Here is an 18,230-nt window from a genome sequence, read left to right as displayed (position 1 = left end):
TTAGATCAATATTTCTCAAGTAACAGTTTGCAGCCTTTTGCTGGTGACTACATAGACATTTGTTAAAATAGACTACCTGGAGGTACTATGTTCTGAAACAGCATTTCAGGTGATCCTAATAATCAGTAAGATTTGGCACCTACTTTAATAAAGATCCAGGAGAGAGAAAATAAATGGTAGTTGAAGTCACAGGAATGGGTAAGATTTCCCTTGAAAATGTGGAGAGTAAGCAAAGCAGAAGGCAAGAAGGAAGCAGAGAAGGAACTAGCAAAGAAACTAAAAAGGAATATACTGTGTCCAGGAGCTAGGATATGTATTTACCTACATCTCCGAACTCTTAGAATGGTAATCCTCATTTCTGAATCAATAGAGAAGATATATAGGGATTAATCAAGTTTCAGCTTCGCCCTATCTCCAAAATATTTGGTGTACTTCTTGAGGAAGTATAATCACAAAATTTGTAGCAGAAAACAACAGCAGTTGATCCTCTTGAATGGAGAAAAATTAAGAAAATAGAGTATCAGAAATAAAAGTTGTAATATTAACCGGACTTTGTAAAACAAAAAATGCCCCATTATACACTCACTAGATGGAATGAGGATGTTTAATTTACTGAAGTGACCTTTATAATTGAGAACTAGAACTGTTATAGTCTCTCTGGAACAAATTCTTCTGTTCTTAGCCATTCCTATCCTTTTGTTATTAATGTTATTGTGATCCATGCATCTTCTACTTTTAGGTGACTAAAACCTTATGTTAATGGAAACGTGCTATTATAAAAAGGAAGAAAATGGCAATTATATAACTTGAATTGGTATAAAAATTAATTGCCTTTTTCAAAATCCATATACCAAAGTAGTATAACTTGTTGATCCTGAAGGATTTTAAAAATATATATATATATATTACTGAAATTTTTGTAGATATGCAGTTATTCAATTTTTTTGAAATGGAGAAGAGACTGGAATGTACTCACTCTTCTTTGAATTTTCAGGTGATACTTTATGAAAGGGAATTCTGAGGTCATTTTAATAGTTATGTGATCTACTATTTATTTAGTATTCTTCCTTTCACTGATCAGATACAGATTTTTCACAACCTCAGTGAACAAGTGGTAAAATGGTCAACAGTAGTTCCATTATGTTTAGCTTTGGAGATTCAACATTAAAGGATTTTTTTTAAGTTTTCAAAACCAACACGGTCTTGAGGAACTATTTTATTATGAATAATATTTTGTTAATGGCAGAGGAAAAGGTGGACAGTGATACATATATCTAAATAGAGAAAATTTACTGGTGCGAATACCACAGTGAGATCTTCAAATTTGTTGATGGCCAATTTGTGAAGAGTTTACCCAAAGGCAAGTTAAGAGAACACAATCCACACTGCCTTCACTTCTGACACCAGTTCTAAGTCCAGGGAGTTACCAAAACCACCCTTAAGTTCATAATTCATTGGGCATCCTCATGGAAGCTGACAGAAAGCTGTTATAGTCACAGTGTATTACAGCTACAGAATAGAGAATAAGCCAGCCAAGAGAAGAAACACAAAGGGCCGAGTCCAGGAGAAGTACCAGATATGGAGCTTCCTTTGTCCTCTCCCCATGAGTAATGGATGTTACATTTCTGGCATCCATGTGTGCTAATACACGTGGGGTATTTCCAGCTAGGGAAGCTCACTCAAGCTCTATTGCCCAGAGTTTTTATTGAGTCTCAATTACATATTACCTGTGTGGCTGACCTTTATTCTCCAGCCTCTCTGTAGGTAAAACTAGCATGGCATGGTCCAAAGCCTTAGTCATAAATATCACTGTTAGACTATTCAGTGGCCAAGTCCCCTGTGCGAGCAAACGCCTCCCATCGGGCATGATGTTCCATGGGCTAGAAGTCACCTCCTCCTAGCCAATGGCACAGGCCAAACTTCTCTTTGAGTAAGGTTAATTTTTCACTACACTCTATGTCATTCAGATAATGAAAGCAGATGAGGCCAAACTGGAACCAACGACTCACAAAATTGAGACTACATAGACGATGACAGATTAAATGGCTCCATATTGTTCACAGGATTCAGTTAAAGTGTTTTAACTGAGATCATCTTTCTATATTCTGGATCTCTCTCAACTTCTCCTTTTCTGAATTCCCTTCTGCAGTCAATTAGAGTCACATCTACTTGGCATCCCAAGTGCTTTCCTGCTTTGGAGGGCTTGTTCACACCACTCTTGCTGTCAATATATCATTCATGATCTGTGGTTTTTATTGAGTCCAGCCTAGGCCCCAACTCCCATGAAAGGCTACTTTTACCACTTGACCCCTTTTCCAGACATTCTCCACTGAATTCCCGTAATTAACATTGCCCATATAATTTTTTTGGCTGTTAGCATATATTTCTTTCCATTGATATTTATGCCTTTATCTTGTCTTTACAAGTTATCTTAGGCCTTTTGCAATTCAAGGAAATTATGGATTATGTCCTGTGTTTTCTGGAGTCCCCAGATCCTATTATAATGTCTTGCATATAACAAATGTTAAATAAATGTTTGAATGGTAAGTTTTCATATAGACATGCAACTAGGAGTGTATTATTCAAATATATGAATTAATCTTGTAAAAATGATGTAAATTATACATATAAATTTCTGAGGTAAGTTAGTCCAGAAAAATATTAGAATTATTTTTGGCAATTCATTGAAGACATCTGGAAACATAAAGGTCAGAAAAATGCTGGAAAATGTCAAGAGAAGTATTGCCACTCCTCCCACTTCAGGGTTTTTGCACATTGCTTTTCTCTCTGACTGTAATACTCCTTCTCTAAATAGTCTCACTCAGAGAGTCAAAGACACCCTACCTAATTTGTCAGCCCTTTCTTCACTATTTCTTTCTTGCTTTATTTTTATATTACTTTTTACTAACCAGTCAACCTTATATGCTTAATGTTTTTCTCCCCTACTACCAGAATATAAGCTCCATAGGGTCAGAGACTTAATCTTGCTGACAGTTACATCTTCTATATCTAGAATAGTGCCTGATTCTTAGTAAGTGCTGAGGAAAGTATTTGTTGAATACATGAGTGAGTTTATACTATTCAGCAAACAGAAAGCTTAATTTTGATTTTTATATATATTCACTTATTGTGGGGTTTTTTTTATTTTGAGACTGGGTCTTACTCTGTTGCCCAGGCTAGAGTGCAGTGGCATGATCTTGGATCACTGCAGTCTCAGCCTCCTGGGCTCAAGTGATCCTCCCATCTCAGCCTGCTAAAGTGCTTGGATTACAGGTGTGAGCCAATGTACCTGGCCTTACAGTCCATTTTTGTATCATTCAATGTAAGAAAATGTAATTAAGCCTGAGGAATTTCAAAGAGAAGCATCTAAAGTAATTGAGGAAGTAGTAGAATGTTTTATAAAATTACTAAAAATTATTCAGCTTATAAAAACAATTATTAACTTTTACCATGTATGGGTGCACAAAGGATCAAAGTTATAAATTTATAAAGTGTAATAATTGGGTTAAAATAGGTGTGTTTATCAAACCCTAGTTTTATCGAGGCATTAAAATTTTTTGGAGAAGTAAAAGAATATTATTTTTATACAGTGGATAACAAATATGGAGCTCTTTCTTAAAATTTATATGTATTTCAAAAGAGTTCAAAGAGCTGTTTTGATGAAAATCACAGTTATAAAGATAATCCAAAATGAGAAATATTTATAACTTTGGAAAATAACAGCATGGAGTTCCGCTATTGTGCTTTACCCAAAAAGAAGTTGCAGGTTTCATTATTGCCTGTTGATATGAGTTTCAAGATGCCAAGTTCCCCAGTTGGAACAATGAGCAGTCAGCAATCCTGAGAATGAAGGCATATCCAAATATGACCACAGGAGTATTGGGTAGGTATATCTGGAATCTAAAATTAACCCCATGTGTTCATTGTAGAGAGTCATCTGGAACTCTGACCTTGATTACTTGGGATCTGTGGGAAATCCAGGCTATACCTATAGGCCTCAGTGCCTCCTAGTCTTCTAGTCCTGAAAGAATGCTTTATTCTATTCAAATATTTCCCACTGGCATCCCAGCACTTCCTTCAAGAGCAAGGTACATACCATTAATATTGACTGCTCTTGAAATATGCTTCCTCCTCTCCTCTCTACCTGCCTCCCTTTACTTGTCATTGCAGCTTCTTTCCCTGAAGAGATTTATTTCTTCCTGAAGCTAGAATATGGCTTATATTTTTGACTTTTGTGTCAGGTTTGATTCTGAAGCATTTGGCAGCATTTGTCTGCAGTGACTGGGAAGCAGTTTGTTCACAATATGATTTTATTGAGGTTTTTTCTTTGCTTCTGTGTTACCACACTTAAGATTCCCCCGACCCCGTATTCAAGGAACAAAGGCTGGCAGTGACCCAGCCCTTTTGTGTTGCTGTTTCTAGTTCATGATTTTAGTAGCATGTTTGAAACTAGAATACGCTTTTATATTTTCTTCTTTCATCTCTGCCTCTTTGGATTTTTGGCAGACATCAAGGTGAATAAATCAGACCGACCACTACAAACCCATCTGCTTTCAGGAACATGTTAGCAGACCAGTTTGTGATGTTTTACCATCCAGCATAGAACTAAAAGAGGCTCCCTGTGGAGTAAGAATAGAAGGCATCGTTTAAGGTCAAAGAGTTTTTCAGCTTTGAATCATTTATCTGCTTACTGATTATGCTAGGGACAGTCGATATTGGCATTTTTTAATGGCACTCACAGGTATGGTATAATACTTATAAAGTTGAAATGATTTTGTGGTAGATGTAAAGTGAAAATGCAGCTCACACTTTGAATTTGACAATAGGGATTAATAAAAAAAGATGCTGTCACAATTTTTAAAATATGGCAAATCAAGGTATGAAGTGTTCATTTGGCAGGATATTACTTTTATGCTTCTGCCACTGCTAAGGTTACATCTGAAAACAGTCTTCCTCACTAAAATACCTTTTTAGTTGTTGACAGCCCAGAAATTGGCTCACAAAAAATAATAGCCTGTGGTCATCCAAAGCTGTCTTCCTAATGCTTGTTGACACTTCAATGCTGCATTCATTTCTTTCTCACAATGAGCAAGTAAGTGATGATTCTCTTTGAATAAGAATTAAGAGAATTGCAAACATGTCAGGGTATGTAAGCTGTACTGGGAAGATAGTTCATGCAATACTCTTGATAACAGGCGCTAAATAGAACCTACTTTAAATTGATCAAAAGTTAAGCAAGCTTTTTATCATATCTCATAGAGTTGGTTTTAAGCTCATCTGCAACAAGCTGAATTGTATCCTCTGTTGGACTATGATTTTATCCAGTAGAGATCAACGTCTTTTTTTGAGAATAAGTTTAGTCTTACTATTAATAGCTTAGAAATTAAAGAGAATACTTGAAAAGCAGATTTAGTTTCTCTATGGTGACAGTGTCAAGGGTCTGAGTTATCGGAGATAAAACTCAACTTTTTAGGCTTTATTACAAATTTCATGCTACTTTGTGATCTGAGTCAGCTTTTGTGTATGGACCGACCTGACTCAGGCAGGAGAAACGATGCTGTCAAGGACTTTGCATATGAGTTACATTCTTGGTGGTGATCCAGAAGGGAAGCATGTACTTGTGACAGTGGTTTTTGTCCTTTCCATACATGACTTTCAACTGTTTCTTTAAGAAACTACTTTCTAAAGTAATGATGGAAGTAGTGACTGCTCTGGGAAATTTAGCTTCTACTGTACCCTGTCCTTCCTATCCTCCTTCTGGACCTATTTGTGTAATCTTTCTTTATTGTATGTGTTACATGTAAAGCTGGGGCCAGAGTGTGTATCAGTCGATAAAAGCAGTACTTTATCTGAATGGTTGTTCACTGTTGCTTTTACAAATGGATTCATAGAAATAAGTGTAATTTAGGACACATAAAATACACAATTGGAAATTTAAACAGAGTGTTACATATTAATCCATCATTGTGTTATAAATCTCTAAAGGAATTGGTTTTATAATCATAATGTAACAGAAAAGAATTGTTTATTATTTAGGTATACAAATACAGAAGGATGTCCAAAATGGATATTCTCCAGAAATTTTAAACAGTTGAATAATGATTTTTTTTTTTTTTTGAGACAGAGTCTCAATGATTTGCCCAGACAAGTGCAGTGGCACGAACTTGGCTCACTGCAACCTCCACCTCCTGCTTCAAGCAAGTCTTCTGCCTTAGCCTCCTAAGTGGCTGGGACTACAGGTGTATGTCACCATGCCTGGCTAATTTTTGTATTTTCAATAGAGGCAGAGTTTCATCGTATTGACCAGTCCGATCTCAAACTCCTGACCTTGTGATCTGCCTGCCTTGGCCTCCCAAAGTGCATTATTCAGCCACACCCTAATTTCTTATGGAAATGGGGAATAATAATATTTCTTGCTATTAATTAATTTTACTTAACAAGTACTTAGTTTTTTCTTGTTTTTAATAATTTTAGCTAGGCAATATGCTAAGCATTTCACATACATTCTAAATAATGTTATTTTAAATAATGTTATGCATTTGATGTTATCATCCCATTTTACAGATGGAGAAACTGAAGTTTAGCATGGTTAAAAAACTTGTCTGAGAGCCTATAGGTATTAAGTGAGGAAAGTGGAAATAAAATCAATAAGTTCGTCTGGCTTCAGGGCCACTAAAATATTGTATTGGACTCTGAGGTGCAAAATGGGAGATACCCCTGCTGAGAAGTAAGTTGTGGAGATAGTTATACATCTAGATATTGGTGAAATGGCTTCCCCTAAAGAAATAACTTGTTCCCTCTTCTCATTCTGGAGACAATTGGCAGGACTTAGGGAACCCCTGCCTATATGAGAACCTTCTCAGAAAATGAATTCATACCAGTTTTGGTTGGGCTATGAAATGTTTTTAGCCATATAAAAATAAAAAGTCACATGAAAGCCCTTAACTCCAGATATTTAGATGATGAATTATTGAGCCTCTTTTTGCCCTTTCTTTTTCTTCATTATATTTCTTTAAAAATTGACCACCACAATCAGAGGAAGTCTAAAAAGAAAGGAATTAATATTGAAGAGAAAAATTATTTTGTTTCCCTTCTGCAAATATTAGGTTTTGTGACTTTCTTGACTCAAATATTTGTTGAATGAGTGAATTTGGATGATTAGATGTGGATTCCTGAAATATAAACTGTTCCTACTCTCAACTGTTATTAATAATTGGAAGATGGGTTAGCATTAGCTTTTACTTCAAAAACACAATTATTTTCTCTTGATTTTCACAAGTTCAGTACACAATTTCATTCCTATTGTCTGTTTACAAGACTCTGTAATATCTATTGACCTTCACTTATATGAGATGGATCAGTGAATAATGTAGTGAAGTAGCTTTAGTCTATAAAGTAAAGTTCTGGAAATTATTTCCTTTGCCAACTGAGGGCACTTCATAGGGAGAAATGTCTAGGAGCATTTGTGTATTAAACATTTAAGAGTAATTTTAGGGGCTGGGCGCAGTGGCTCATGCCTGTAATCCCAGCACTTTGGGAGGCCGAGGCGGGTGGATCACAAGGTCAAGAGATCGAGACCATCTTGGTCAACATGGTGAAACCCCGCCTCTACTAAAAATACAAAAAATTAGCTGGGCATGGTGGCATGTGCCTGTAATCCCAACTACTCAGGAGGCTGAGGCAGGAGAATTGCCTGAACCCAGGAGGCGGAGGTTGCGGTGAGCCAAGATTACGCCATTGCACACCAGCCTGGGTAACGAGCGAAACTCCATCTCAAAAAAATAATAATAAAATAAAATAAAATAAAAGTAATCTCAGGAAGGGAAATTTATGTTAATTATTTTTGTTTGTTTGTTTGTTTTTGGAGACACAGTCTGGTCTGTTGCCTAGGCTATAGTGCAATGGTGTGATCTCGGCTCACTGCAGCCTCCACCTCCTGGGTTCAAGTGATTTTCCTGCCTCAACCTCCCAAGTAGCTAGGATTACAGGCATGTGCTACCACACCCTGCTAATTTTTTGTACTTTTTAGTAGAGACAGGGTTTCACTGTGTTGCCAGGCTGGTCTCAAAGTCCTGAGCTCAGGCAGTCTGCCCACCTCAGCCTCCCAAAATGCTGGGATTACAGGTTTGAGCCACCTCACCCAGCCGGGAATTTTTTTTAAGGAAGGACAAAGTAATTTTATTTTCATTTGATTTTGTCCTTTATTTCTTAAATATGAAAGGTCAAGTGTACATAGAAAAAATTACTCAGTATTCTGTGAATTTATGCTCTAGAAATTTTTTTTACCAATTTTATCTTCCCTGAATCAGACTGTTGGAATCATTTAAACACAGCATAATGCTAAATGCATAAGTAGTTTCTAGGGAATATAGTCCAGAGATTTCTCTCTCTTAATGTCCTGAAAGTACAAAAAAAGTTATCCTGTGGCCACTGGGCACATATTTGTCCCTGAAATAGTTCAAAAATAGCAGTAGTAACATTTTCATTCCTCATCTTTCAGGTAGTTTATAAGTGGAAATTATTAACTTATAGAAAGAGAGCTCTTCTGTTGGAGGAAACGTGGCAGAGAAAACTTTGGTCTGTCTGGATACCAGATTTTTGTACATAAGACTCCAGACAAGATAAACCAAAGTTTCATAATATATCCCTGTATAATACCTTTATACTTACTTGTCTTCTATACCCCCATTCCACCCTGCAGCTTTCTTTATCATTAGAAACTACATTTACCTTGGCAAAAATAAATTTCCTCTGTATATTTTTACTTAAGTTGTGGTGATTTTTTATGGCTCTATTTTAATTCAGGTTTAGTATTTCATTTCTGTAAGCCATCAGAATTTCCTTTGGATTGATTTGTAGTATGTTCAGTGTTTGCTAGCAAATTTGGACGTTTTCAGTTTGCTTCCTCTCTTTCTGTATATAAGATCTAATTACCACCCAGTATGAAATAGCACCTGAAGTGTAGGTATCAAGAGAAGGTAATGGCTTACCTTACTCCCCCCTTCTTGTATACTTTGAAGCTATAAAGAGAAAGAGAAATGGCATTCATTAAAATAACATATATTAAAATTTTTTTGTCTTTCTTGATTTGAGACTGAAAGAGGGGATTTGTTCAAATCTTTATTGAAGTAAGACATTAAACAATTCTTTAAATTTGCAATTAGTAGTTTGATGCTTCTTTGAATTGTACAAAATATTTTCACCATCAGGGTTGCTAAAAGTAGTCCCATACTATTTTCTTGACATTTAAAAAGATTAAAAAAAAAAAACTTTTCCAGGAATAAAATAAAATCAAGAGAATGTTTAATCACTTTTATGAGGCTTAGAATTTCACTCAGTTTGGGGTTTTGGTTTATAAATTTTTCTTCACCAAATATCTAGGCTTATGTTTAAAGAAGATATCATCTTAATATAGGAGTCTGTAGCTTCCTGTTTTGTGAAGTCAATATGTTGGGTAATTAACTTAGGAAAGATTGATAATATTTTTACTTTTTAAATGATTGTGGTCTGAGTTTTTATTTATCAGATTGTCAGATTTAAAGATTAGATAATTTGTGATATTGGGTAGATGAGAAACATATACTCTACTATTGTTTGGAGTATGTATTGGAATGACCTGGAGAGAGAGTTCATGAAAATTGGATATGCATGTAACTTTTGACTTAGCAGTTAAACCTCAAAGAATTTATCCTTGTGCATGTGTGTAAGATATATGTATAAAATATTCCTTATGGTATTGTTTGTTATATAGATAGAAAAAAATGCAAAGAAAATGGTCATTAATAGAAGAATGGTAAGCAAATTATGATATATCTATATCTAGATCTACCTTATTTTTAAAAAATAACTGCTTCTACAGAGAATAAACTATGTTTACATGTCTTGATAAGGAACACTCTGTGTTATCCCACTAAGTGAAAGAAATAGATAGTTTGCTTCTGTGGAGATGTATGCATACAACTTCCCTCCATCCCTGCCCCTTCTCCCCATATAAACATACATATACACACAAATATATATAGATAAATGGGTGAAATTTTACAAAGGACCTGTTGGTAGCACTTACCTTGGGTATAAGACTATGGGTCTGGGATAGAAGGGAAGTTTTCCTGTTGTTTATTTTTTTGCTGTTTTTTTTTTTTTTACACCATGTGTATATATTATACTTCATAATTAGAAAAAATTTAAATTAATAACCAGGTCTAATTTTTTCTTCTTTAGGACTCGGCCCAGGAGAGTGTTATTACTCGAGATATTCATCGTACATTTCCCGCACATGATTACTTTAAAGATACTGGAGGAGATGGTCAGGAATCACTCTATAAGATCTGCAAGGTAAGACCCTCTACCTCACTTTTTCTACATTATTATACAGAGCTATACTTTAGAAGCCCGTTTAAGGATTTTTTAAGTTTTTACTCTGTCTTCCTTTTCTGTTTGCACTATGCCATGTTTTCTGCTTTACACACATGCTATGAGATCCTCAGTACTGATCCCAGAAGGTGACTTTTCGGTTGCATGTTTTGTGCCTCCTCATGAGGGAGGAGGCGCGGCATAGCCTCAGTTTGGCTCTTCTGCTAACAGGAAAGGAACAAAAGGTCCTCTCAGGCTATGCTGTAAAAGCTCAAAGGAGTCCCAGATGACTGTCCTTCTGACAAGATCATGCAGCAATTTTCTCCATTTTTCTGACAACAGGCAAGTGTAAGAATCAGTGTAGTACTTATTGTTGAATACTGGCAAGTTATAGAATGTTGTCTTCAGAGTTACATCACATCATTTACCTTTGTATTGTTTTTATATTCTATATTGAAATCTTTCTCCTCCCTCATTATTAATAGGCCTGGATAAAAACTGTTTCTTGATTTTCAGTAAATGTGCTCTCCTTGGATACAGAAGGTTCTGTCTCTGTCAGTAGAATAGCCATCAAGTTATTAATTTTATCAGAAATGCAGAATGAGGTGTGGGGGTATATTCACATTGTCCATATCTACCATTTTAATGGAGATGGTTAATGAATGATGAACTGCACAAAAATTTGGTAATAATATGGAGAAAAAGGCAAACATCATGGCTAATTTGTAAGTTAGATAATCAGTACATGAATAATCCAATTTAGCCTTTGTGAGTAGCAAATATTAACCAGTAGGTAGTCAGAAGTATATTCACAAATCTATATCATTTTATATTTACTGTTTTTTAAAAAGAGCACTTATAAAAGCACTCGCCTACATTTTCTAACCAAGTAGGTTTAATGTTTAATTCTGCAAATGGCACAGCTTTCAATAAAGTCCTTGCATGTTGGTGGTTTTGGCCTCTTCCCACTCCTGTCTCTTTTTTTCTTACTTTCTCTCATACTTTTTGATCTAACCATTTTGGAGGATTATAAATATGTGCTGATCAGAAATCTATTTTTATATGAATGTGTCATTCAGAGCTAGAAATACATAACTTATAATCTGAGAGTATCTGATCTTTGGAAAGTGATATATCATCTACTTTGAAAAGTACCAAAGACCATTGGATGCCACAAAAAATGTATATGTTCATTATATGCTTGTGAAAGACAAAAGTAATTATTTTTTTAAATTTTCTACTACTTTGAAATTCTGCAAGCTAATTAACATTGGCTTGTGTAAAGAAGATAGGAAAATTTGTATCATTTCCAAGTTTATTTAAGAGAGTCTGGTTTATGGCATATGGAACATTTTTTTCCCCTAGCAGTTAGTATATTTTCAGCCAGTCAGTGACTTTTCCCTCAGCTTTTCTCTGATTGATACTAGATACTTTCTGCACATAACTAAAACAGATGGTTCTAATGTGCTTGCAGCTTCTGACTTAAAATTTTGCTCCATTGTAGTAAAAATAGTATTTGCCTTGTTATGTAATATTTAGAGGGGAAATAATCTGAAACATTACTAAACACAAAAATAAAAGTTGAATAATTGGCACTTTTAAATGGTTGATACCCTTTGCTTTGGTGTTGCAAATAATAATGCAACCTTGAATTCATTTCAAAATCGTTATCAGTACATTTGCAGAGCTCATGTGGCCATTTTAGATTATCAGTGTATGTTGTACAACATGACTAAACCATTTTAAAACTCTTTCTGAATGAAGAATATGGTAAAAATGTAGATTTGAGATACTTTATTATCGACAAGTAGCTTAAAGCACACTCAATTTTGTGAAGATGTGGAAAACAAAATTGCATTCAACATAGTATTAAATAAAAGTTTTTAAGGATTTTAATGCTGTACTGAGCTGTATATATATAAAAATGATTTCACAACAGTCTTTGATAATGGATGTGAGCAGAGATATTTATGTCCTACCATGTAGACCACTTGGTTTGTGATTGACCTGGTTCCTTCCCTTCTTGATTGACTATAGTAATCCAGTGCTCATGCCAGGAAACCTTAAGTGTGACGATAGCTCACAAATAAGATAGCATACTTATGGGTAATTTAGAATAGAATATTATTCTCAAGCTTCTGCATCCACTTTTCTTTGCTTTTTGTATCCAATTTGAGCCAGTCTTTTATTTTATGACCCCCATTCCGTATTCCCAAAAGCTGCCTATGTGTAACCTTTCAGGCTTAAAGGTAGTCTAACTAAGGCTTAAAGGTAGTCTAACTGTGTAGTCTAACTGTTCTAACATTGTTTTTAGAAACAACTGGTTCTAGAATAACTAGTATTATACCTCATACTCAGTAATACACCTTTGAGTTTCCATTCTGGATACCCTGCACAAAACTGAATAAACATTAGGAACACCTTCATCTTATCTCAGCTGCTTTGCTGTATAATCTGTAAATGAGGACAGTTTTGGTTTTCCTTTACCAATCCTTATTCTTTTTCTATTTGTCTCTTGTCTTATTACATTTGCCTACTTTTAGTGTAGTGTTCAAATAAAGCTATGATAGCAGACATTGTTTTCTTGCTCCTGATTTTAAAGGAAATGCATCTAATGATTAACCACTAAGAAAGTTGCATTGGCCGGGCGCAGTGGCTCAAGCCTGTAATCCCAGCACTTTGAGAGGCCGAGGCGGGTGGATCACGAGGTCAAGAGATCGAGACCATCCTGGTCAACAAGGTGAAACCCTGTCTCTACTCAAAATACAAAAAATTAGCTGGGCATGGTGGCGCGTGCCTGTAATCCCAGCTACTCAGGAGGCTGAGGCAGGAGAATTGCCTGAACCCAGGAGGCGGAGGTTGCGGTGAGCCGAGATCACGCCATTGCACTCCAGCCTGGGTAACAAGAGGAAAACTCCGTCTCAAAAAAAAAAAAAAAAGAAAGTTGCATCATCTTTGCATCCACAACACAATCATAGGCCTTTTTTTAAAAAAAAAAAAAAACAATGTTTTCTGTATGTTACAATAATTTTACATTTGCAGAGTACTTCCACATGTATTACCTCATTTATTCTTGACAATTCCTCATCAATGGAGCCTACACTGGCTATATAATATGCTGTGCTCTTAAACTGAGCAGAAATTAAGAGAATTTCAGTGACAGTAAGGTCAGAAATCAACTTCATTTTCAAAGATACAACAATCTGGCTTTGTAGTTGAAAAGTTTTATGTGGCTCTGGTGAAAGGAGAAATGATTTGAACTGTCACATTAGAGGGAAAACTGTTAAAAACTCGCTGTCATGTTTTAATGGCCCTGTCAATTCCAGTTTTGCCTCTTAATATTTTTTTTCAGAGTAGGAGGAAATCGAAATGGTTCAAAGCTTCTTCTGTTGTCATAAGTTTATATGGGGGAAGTTGAGCTGAAAGTATTAGTAGAATTCATAGGTTTCTGAGATGAAAACGTTTATAAATTAATAGATTTCTGCAAATGAAAGTTTCTGCAAATTCATAGGTTTCTGCAGATGAAAAGGTTTACAAATAATAGATTTCTGAAAATGAAAGTTTCTGCAAATTTGGTTCTTCCCTCTTTCTCTCCCTGTCTTTCCTTTTGGTTAGGTCAATAACATAGTTTAAAAGAATGTCCATGAGATGGGGAAGAATATATTACCACCCCAAATCTATTTAGCATTTTTATAATTTAAGATGTGATGGAAAAATCTGCTGTAAGTTGGGAGACAGGTTGGTACAGTTTAAAAGACTGGGCATCAGGAGATCTGGTTCTGGTTTTGATACTTTCATTAAGTATATCTAAGAATTAGGGAAATTCACATTTTAGATTTCCTCATCAATAAGAGTGTGGTGTTTGATAAGATTGTTCCAGTTCCAGTTTTCTGTGATTCTAAGTGTTGTTTAAATTTTTTTCCCTAACATGTAACACGTAAGTGCAGAATGTAGCAGTTAAATCCTGTATTAGTTATTAGCTCTGGCTCTGAATACGAAAGATATAAAGGAGTCTCTTCCTTAAACTAAAAAGATGTTCCCTGCCTTCTGTTACAGTTGTGTTTATCACATCAAATGGAGTGCATCTAATAGTTTACTTTTGGATATACATGTCTTTATAAGACCTAAGACCAGTTAGTCATAGTAATCAGCTAAATATTAATCACAACAATATAATTTGAAGTGATAGTTGATTTAATGAGAGGGACTGAATATATTATAGAGAGATCAATACCTTTGTTTATCTGGATTAAAAATTTGATAGCATAATGGTTTATAGGAGGACAAAAATGAAGTTACCCCCCATTTTACCAAATATTTTTATCAAAAAAGATTGGATTTATGATAAAAATGAGAACATTTAAAGTATTGTTTTGATACTAATGATGAGTTATCTGCTGCATAATTTTGAAGAATGCAAATAATCACTGCCTCTTAAAATGCCATGTAATCATACATTATTTGTATTCTTTTCTAGACATGGGAGTATTTGTGATTATGAAGATGAATTATTTTTCACTTAATTGGTATTAGTTTCAATACAATCTTCTAGCCATTTTACTGCTTTTAATTCAACTCTCTTTCTTGGTGTGTCTGAATGAGCCCTAATTTGAACGTCAGCATTTACTGAACAAATTATAGTCCACTATTCTTTTTTTCTTCCTCTTCTTTTTTTTATTTCTGGAGACAGGGTCTCACTCTGTTGCCCAAGCTGGAGTGCAATGGTGCTGTCTCGGCTCATTCCAACTTCTTTCTCCCACGCTTAAGCAGTCCTCCCACTTCAGCCTTCCAAGTAGCTGGAATTACAGGTGCATGCCACTGCTCTGGGCTAATTTTGGTCTTTTTAGTAGAGACAGGGTTTCACTATGTCAACCAGGCTGAACTGAACCCCTGAACTCAGGCAATTCCCCCACCTCAGTCTCCCAAAGTGATGGGATTACAGGTGTGAACCACTGCCCAGCCGCCCACCCCCATATTCTTTACTTTACATAGTGCTACTGAGTGCTCCTTCTACTTCTGTGGAACTCCTCCCACTCATGTCTTTGCAATTGGATGGGCTCCAGAATAAGAGCCCTTTGGTGTGGGATGATAGGTGTTCTTGAATCAGATGGGTCCAAAATGATTTCGTTTGGAGCAGTGTTTTTGAGGAATCGGGAAGCCCTTGGAGAAATCAAGCAGATTTTTCTATTCTCTGTGTATCATCTCTATCTCCCTTGATTTCCTAGTAAGCTGCTTTAAATTATGGCAGCCTTCTAATGCAGATCCAAATATGGGCTGCCGAGGAATCCTTTGAATCCCTAGGGCTACCTGCTTTGCCAGCACATTCTAATGATCAGTAAATTAAGTGATTTTACCTGATGCTTAGGGACAGCAGCATTGTCTCAAAGCAAATTAACTTCCTTAGGGAACAATGAATTCTTTCAGGTCTTGCAAGAAGACTTGGAGAATCATCTTAGTGTAGATCAACATAATCATAACAGTAACAGTTAAAATTTGTAAAGCCTTGTGCTTTTGAAAGGATTTTTTTACACTTTGTTATTTGATCCCCACAGTTACTCCATAGGGCAGGTAACATTTTCCTCAGTTTTGCACATGAAATCCAGGGAAATTAAATTACTGACCTCAAATTACATAGCCACCAATGGCAGAAACTAACTTGAATTTACATCTTTTAGCTTAAAATCTATAATATTTCTATAATACTGTTATGATTATACATGTGTAATGAAAAAGAAAAATTGTAATTTATTAAATACCTCCCATATACCAGAAACTATACTAAGTACTTTTATGCACATCATGTTATATAATCTTTCCTTATATTGCCTTATCCTGGCAGTAAGAACTATATTTCTGTTCTTAGTCTTATAAGCTGTCAGGAAACTTAAACATTTACTCATATCACACAGCTAAGCAATTTATAAAACTGATTATTTCTTTCAAGCAAGTCTAACTCCAGAGTCCATGTTTTTTGTATTATAGTGGCTTTTCTCTGTGTTAGTAAACACCAAGTGATCATAAATAAAATCTAAAGGACGAGAAAATGTTTTTTTGTCAAACTAAATACAGAAATGCAAGGAAGAAGATGACCACGTAATCCCTATACGTATAAATATCTTATTTTAAAAAACAGTAAGAGAACATCACTGGGGTTTTCATCAGTGTACTTGGAGCTACTCAAACTCCTGGGTAAGGTAATTATTTTTTCTGGGATAGCTAATGAGGGATTACTCATACCAGGAATATGCTTAGGAGAGTCATAAAAGTAAAATGAGTTCACCTTTGATTTCATCCAGAATTTCAAAATCTGAAATTCTAGAAAGAAGTGATTTTAATTTCGGTATGCATATACATATTTATTTCTTTTAAAAGGTTTTCTTTTAAGGGCCTTTAAAGGTTTTAATAAGACCCTCGGTACTTATAATACTAATAAGTAGAAATTGCAGGTTACACACATTTTGTCTTTTCTTGTAGACAGTTGTAAGAAGGCAGAACCTAGGGCCGGGCGCGGTGGCTCATGCCTGTAATCCCTGAACTTTGGGAGGCCGAGGCGGGGTTTAGTAGATGAAACCCCGTCTCTACTAAAAATACAAAAAATTAGCTGGGCACGGTGGCGCGTGCCTGTAATCCCAGCTACTCAGGAGGCTGAGGCAGGAGAATTGCCTGAACCCAGGAGGCGGAGGTTGCGGTGAGCCGAGATCGCGCCATTGCACTCCAGCCTGGGTAACAAGAGCGAAACTCCGTCTCAAAAAAAGAAGGCAGAACCTTTATTTTTAATGAAAACTATTTTTTCAAGGGTCTTGGTCTTCATTTTTATAATAAATACTTTTCTTAAGATTATCTCAGATCTCACTGTTGCTCTTTAAAAAACCTTTTGCTGAAATACAAGGTGTGAAATATAGTAAAGAGCACAAGTATTAAGGGTATCTATCAAAGTGAAACTCTGTGTAAGCCCTATAGAAAGATACAGAATTTTACTAGCACCTTAGAATCCTTCCTATTTCCCTGGCTGTTCATTACCTCCCAGTGAGGTAACCACCATTCTTATATCTGCATTACCATACATTTGTATTGCCTCTTCTTGAACTTTAAAAAATGAACTCACACAATATGGGAGTTTGTTGTTTCTTATTTCTTTTGTCATGAGTCTACGAGATTCATCTATGTTATTGCATTGACTGACTATGGGATTTTAACTAGCTCTACAATCTTGTCTTTTTATTGAGTGTATTTATATTTAATCACCTTACTGACACGTTGGGTTTTAAACTTAATATCTACTCTCTGTGCTCTATATGCTCTTGTGTTAATCTTTTCCTCTTTTTTTTTGCATTCTTCTCCATTTTCATTCTATACTTATCCTTATTGACAACATCATCCTTAGTTCATTAGAATCTGGTTTAAATTAGTACTTTGATAATTTCCTGGACAATACCAAAATCTTACATCTCTTTAAATCAATTTATCACTTTTCTGTTTGTTGTCCTATTGTAGTCATGTGCTTGACTTTGTGGCTGTATTAACAACATCCCCTGTACACACAGAATATTATTTTGTTTTGTTTTGTACAGTTGGTATTCATTTAGACTCACATATTTTTATCTGTTCTTGTGCTCTTCATTTCTTCCTGCATTCGTTGGTGACACTCTTTTTCTTCTACTTTTTGAATAGATTTATCATAGTTATTTTAAGATTCAAGTCTGATGAAAGCTAATATCTGATCACCTATAGATGTATTTCTGTTGTCTGTTGTCTCTTGATTTTTATTTATTTTCTCATGTTTTCTTTCATACTAGATAATTTCAATAGAATGCTGGACCTTGTGCATGAAGAATTATTAAAGGCTCTGGATGATGTTATTTTTCTTCAGTATATTC

At 35.4% G+C, this 18,230-nt stretch overlaps 1 protein-coding gene across 11 annotated transcripts in view; it reads left to right on the top strand.

Annotated features, from left to right (window-relative positions):
- The window catches only part of RABGAP1L (RAB GTPase activating protein 1 like), a 737,216-nt gene that overhangs the window by 399,830 nt on the left and 319,156 nt on the right, over window positions 1-18,230 (top strand). For all 11 annotated transcript variants that reach the window (XM_078356264.1, XM_035280064.3, XM_035280065.3 and 8 more), the window contains one exon: window positions 10,222-10,335. In XM_078356264.1, the coding sequence (XP_078212390.1) occupies window positions 10,222-10,335 (114 nt within the window). The remainder of the gene's footprint in view (window positions 1-10,221; window positions 10,336-18,230) is intronic.

The sequence above is a fragment of the Callithrix jacchus genome, chromosome 18, assembly GCF_049354715.1.
Source record: "Callithrix jacchus isolate 240 chromosome 18, calJac240_pri, whole genome shotgun sequence".
NCBI classification, from domain to species: Eukaryota; Metazoa; Chordata; class Mammalia; order Primates; family Cebidae; genus Callithrix; species Callithrix jacchus.
This window is presented reverse-complemented; position numbering and strand designations above follow the sequence as displayed.